The sequence below is a fragment of the Cloeon dipterum genome, chromosome X (assembly GCF_949628265.1).
Source record: "Cloeon dipterum chromosome X, ieCloDipt1.1, whole genome shotgun sequence".
Classification (NCBI taxonomy): Eukaryota; Metazoa; Arthropoda; class Insecta; order Ephemeroptera; family Baetidae; genus Cloeon; species Cloeon dipterum.
The window spans coordinates 2600969-2606063 of record NC_088790.1 but is presented as its reverse complement, the minus strand read 5'-3'; the positions used below and the strand labels follow the sequence as shown (position 1 = coordinate 2606063).

Genomic DNA, 5095 nt, shown 5'->3' with positions numbered 1-5095 from the left:
AAAATTTAAAACTCGGCTTTTAATTAATGCATGCAGAGAAAGGAGAGATATTTCAGCAGATATTGGAACATTCACGTTTATTCGTTTTGTTTATCACTTACCAATAATTCTTGGCTAAATTTAACTGATTGAAGCCTGCTCTTTTGGCTGCGATCATGCGTAATTGAGGCAACTCACATATCGGCCAAAACACAATAAAAATGTTGAATATAATTAAACCCAGGCTTCATCCTCGTTGTCAACAAAGAGAAATTCGTCGTTTTTATTCCTCGACCAGTTCCGTTGTCATCACATACGTCCATATCATGAGTTACAATTAAAATCAAATACAACAATGCAATAATGTCACATCTAAAATAAATCACATATAAAAACACAAAAAATGTTCATTAGTGACTTAAGTAAAGGCTTGTCCTAAGTTCCTCGTCTTCGACACTACACTCTCTAGAATGCCAACGTCAGCTTGAATTTTATCTCTCGTGATGCGCAACACCTGATAATGAACGTCATGCTTTTCACTACCTTCGTCGTTCTTCCAGCGCACAGCGCAAGGGGAAACGCAATATTTTACCTCCGCTGCGTATATCTATTGTTATTTTCACGCACAACGAACGCTACCCCTCCGAAAATAGCTATACGCGCAAACAATGATTTCCAACAAAATTCTCTCAAATTGGAAGGAAAATGGTGTGTGGTCCATTTTCTTGGCGATGTGGGTGGGCGAAAGAGGGGGAGAAAAAAGCAGGCGATGGAATTTTGTCCGTTTTCAGAACTATATATCCCAGTGGATTCACGCGTAGTTGGTAGTAAACCACATAAATTCAATTTTTAAAAATTGATTTATTCTTTTCAAATCGATGAATTTTCCCTTATACGACAGCGCTCACGAAGGGAATGCCCAAACGACCTTTCTCAGGGTATCCCGATCTAAGACCGTTTCCGAGGCCGAATTTAATTGCTTTTTCAGCGTTTTTAAGCGAGCGACAGAGGGTACTGCGACTCGCTGCAAAAGTAACAATGGTGGGAAGGGGAGGAACGACGCATCAAGGTTTCGTCTTTAGATGGTGGATGTGGCCTAAAAGCAATGTTACTTAATAAAAAAATTTGCTTGCAATATCTTTGATTTCCTGGTGCATTCACATGCATCGAAAATTTTTAAAATGTGTGTCGATATCAAGATAATTATAATATCAATAATAACATGACAATCGAGTCTGCTTTTAGTTACTTAAATTCTGAAAGTTTTACTTTTTGGGCACGACTCTGCCGCGTAACTCGCTTCAACTGTGACCGTGAGACGAGCTTGCAACGCAGCACCCTTCGAGTGTGTTTGCGTGTTTATTGTTAGCCCGTGGCATAGGCGATCGGTGCATGTAAATGGGTCAAGGGTCACTTGAAGTTTCCAAAGGAGGCAGGAAGGAAAAATTCCTAAATTTCAATTTTCCTGGCCAAATTTCCCTTTGGTCGCTATATATATTTCAATCTGTAGGCTTGCCGCCTGCTCGCTCTAGAGCGCAAGCACACGGACGCATGCGTACTAGCGACCCGTGTGCTAGGCTAGTTCAAATTATATCTTGCCACTAAAAGAGGCGTTGGCTGCGAAATAAAATTTAAGATTATTTAAAAAACGGTAATTACCACAAACTTTATCTTTTCAAACACATTTTTCCGTAGATATTCAAAACTTTTGCGCCTTGAGAATAATTTTTAATGGTTTCCATGTGGCAATGAATTATTATCAAACATTTTGTCATACATATGACCAGAAAATATACAAAAGGGCCAGCTTCGCCTTCTGCATAATTCTCATCCCTCATACGGGGAAAACAGTTAAAGAATTAGGGCAGCAACCAGCAGTTGTGGACTAAAAGAGATGCCCTCGATGCGAAGGATAGCGATATAATACACATGACGCATTGGCAGCTTTACAAAACGTTTTGTTTAAGTCTCCTCTGTCCAGTCAATTTTCCCATTTATCAAGCCCCATGCTCATGCAGTAAAATATAGTGAGAACCCATGCACAGAACAAAGAAAGCAGAATTCTTAGCAAAAGGCCAAGAGGATAAAGCAGTTGGGGCGCGTTTATATTCAATTCATTTTATTTGACTTTTAGCATGGCACTACATCAAGGTGAAGATCTTCTCACAACATATTCCATCGCTAATTGCAAATTACAAACACAATATACAATAGAAAAATAATTACCACACAACAACATCATAAGTTTTTGACAAAAGAGAAATATACTCTTGGGAAGAGTAAAATTTGTGTTTGCAAAGGAAACCTTTCAAAGCCGTACTAAATTCTTTGACTCGGGGCTCTAGGCGTAGTGACACTGGCAAGGCATTGTACACGCTCGCAACGCACAAGCAAGGGGATTTTTCTTTGAAAGCAGCGATGCCTGGACCGGAATGTACAGCTCTGGCTTGCCCCGCGTGTCATAGCCGTGAACGTCACGTGTTCTTTTGAAGTACACTGCAAGTCAAGGTTGAGAAAATCTCACCGTGCTGCAGTGAGAAAATCACAAATTGTATCGAAATCCACCGATCGCCTATGGCCCGTGCTCTTTAAAGATCAGTTTATTGGATGGATGGTTCATTGCTTTGAAACCTACTTTAACATACATCGTAAATCTCGGGCTCTGAAAATGAGTGAGCTGTTTGCTGTTTGCGGCGGATGAGCGAGCAACAACCGAGACCGGTGTAACCCCTCTAACGCAGTGAAGAGAAAAGCAATATATTTGCTTCAATTATTTAATCGGTAGTTCGTCATGACAGAATTAATGATGGTATTGATTTAATTAGGTTATTTCTTTGCAATTTATTTTATAACTAATTCTCAACTTCCTTTCTAATTAAGTAATATTGGAATTATAATGGAGGCAAACGAACAAAAAAAGCGGCGAAATTACTTAAAAATTTTAAAAATTATTTCATTGCTTTGAAACTTTATTCAGATGTATTTGTTGGCCCTGAAAAGGGCCGATTTTAAAGCCTTGTGTTGATTTTGAGGCTTTCTTGGAGCTTTGGTGTACTTGGTCACGACGTGCTTGGCTATTCGGGCGAGAGTTTGAGCCCGGCCACCCCCACAGCTTCAAAGGTGCCGTTGCGAGCAATGGAAAGTGCGCCAACCTTGCGATGTTGCTTAATTAAAAGCGACCGAAAATCCAAGGTCGCCTCTTCGCCCGCGATGGTGAGACTGAGCTTGCAGATTCCTGCACTCAACGCCCGCCGAATCGCCTGCTCCTGGCGCCAAGAGAAACGCCACCAGCCGGATGTGGTTTTGAAGATCCAGCTGTACTGGGTCGCCGGCTCAGGCACAGGACAGCTGAGGAAATCTTCCGGCGTGGCCCAGAAATCCAGCGGCAGGAACGCCCGGCACATTGCGCAGCGTTTTATTTTGCCCCAACTGCAGTCGAAGCAAAATAAATGCCCGCAACATGGCAAGCGCATCGGCATGTCCAGGGCCAGCAGACAGATGGGACATCGAGTGTCGTCTGCGGAAACAAAATCAGAGAAATCTATTAGAAAAGGTCGCAAAAATAATTTGTAAAATAAATAAAGAGGCTAATAGTTCAATTCTGGAGGCAAATGAACTTAAATTTATATAATTGTCGTCAATGTAACTTTCAACATTTATTTTATTAACAAAAACTTACTCTCGACGTCCCCTTCCTCGTCCTCCAGGCTGACGATGTCCTGGTCGACGTCCGTCAGCGTGCGTGCCATGTTGAAGGTGGTGGCGCAGACGTGATCGTCGCTCCGCGTCCGAAGAGCCCAAGGTTCTTGCAAGAAGATTGCCATTTCTGCTGAGTAGAGCGAAGGAGAGAGCAAAGTTCGATGTGATAGCAGGTTTATGAAATTCCCTTTACAACCCCCGAGTTTATATACCCGAGAATCCACCCCCTCTTCGAGAACACTTTGTTCGCGCGGAGTGCGCAGCGAGCCAATGAAAGCGTCGCCTGCTGTCTGCATGCGTCTCGGCTCGCGCTCCTTTGCCTCAGTATATAAGGGAAGCTCAGTAGTTTTCGCCGCATTCGTAAAAAAATTTCCTGTCCTGTTCCTGTTTTTCCCTTTTTTTTCTTAAATTTAATTCAAATATACAAAATGATCTTCTAGATCAATATTTATACCTGTTTTTTGTTTGCTTCTAATTATTTGAAACTTCCATTTGACAGATTTTTCAAAGTGTTTAAATTGTGCCTGTTGATATAGTATATAATTTTTAATTAATCTAATTCCCCTTTATGAACAAAACGGAAAAAAAGTATGCATCCCGTCCAGAATTTAGTATCCAACAAAAAGTGCCTGAAAAAGTATTTCAAAAGTGCTTAAAATGAAAAAGAATCGCAGAAACCCCTAAGAAATGTTATTTTTGATACAGTTGATTGTTTCCGTTAAATGCTTGTTTTTCGAACACCACTGACTATATAATTAAAGATTTTTGCATTTCAAATAAAGCTTTAGAGCAAAATTGTAAACGTCGTGGATAATTTTTAGGCTTTTTTGGAAAAATGTTTATAGTTACATGAAAGGAAGTAAACATTTTGTAAGGTAGCATCAAAATGAAAAGTAATGCTGTCTATAAATGAGGTATATTTGATACAAAATAGACCAAGAATGGGATTGTTTTGAAACAAAATTCTTGTCTTGTCCTGTTCCTCAAAAATATATTCCTGTCCTGCCGGAATTCTTGTTTCCTGTTTCAATTTCTTGTCTCGGAATTTGGGGTGACAGGCAAGCATTCACGGGGTTGCAGACCAGCGTACGCCACGGCGGCAGGCCAGCAGTGATCGACACAGTTTAAGTTTGTTAAATTGACGATGACCTGGTTTTAACTAGTGTTAAGCTAGTCAGCGACAGTATGCTAGTCGAGAGCTTAAAATCGTGACGAGTTTAAAGCTTGTTAAAAAGCGGTCATCGTCAATTTGACAAAGTTTTTTCCTTGTCAAATTGACCCATTTTAAATACAGTGCAATCGTCATCATTTTTCATGATTCGTGAAGATTTCATGTTTTTGGAAATAAATTGAGTACAGAAGAAAAAGGTCGACCGTCTAAGCTTCCCAAGGACCCCATATTTTAATTTATTCTATT

The 5095-nt window shown here is 40.4% G+C and overlaps 1 protein-coding gene across 1 annotated transcript; it reads right to left on the bottom strand.

The window, feature by feature from the left end:
* Positions 1-3053: 3053 nt before the first annotated feature.
* LOC135945239 (E3 ubiquitin-protein ligase rnf146-like) lies at positions 3054-3803 on the bottom strand. The gene is made up of 2 exons (XM_065492798.1): positions 3659-3803; positions 3054-3496 (listed from the first exon to the last, which is right to left on the bottom strand). Exons 1-2 carry the CDS (start codon positions 3801-3803, stop codon positions 3054-3056), a joined length of 588 nt encoding a protein of 195 aa, XP_065348870.1.
* Between the last annotated feature and the right edge of the window lie 1292 nt (positions 3804-5095).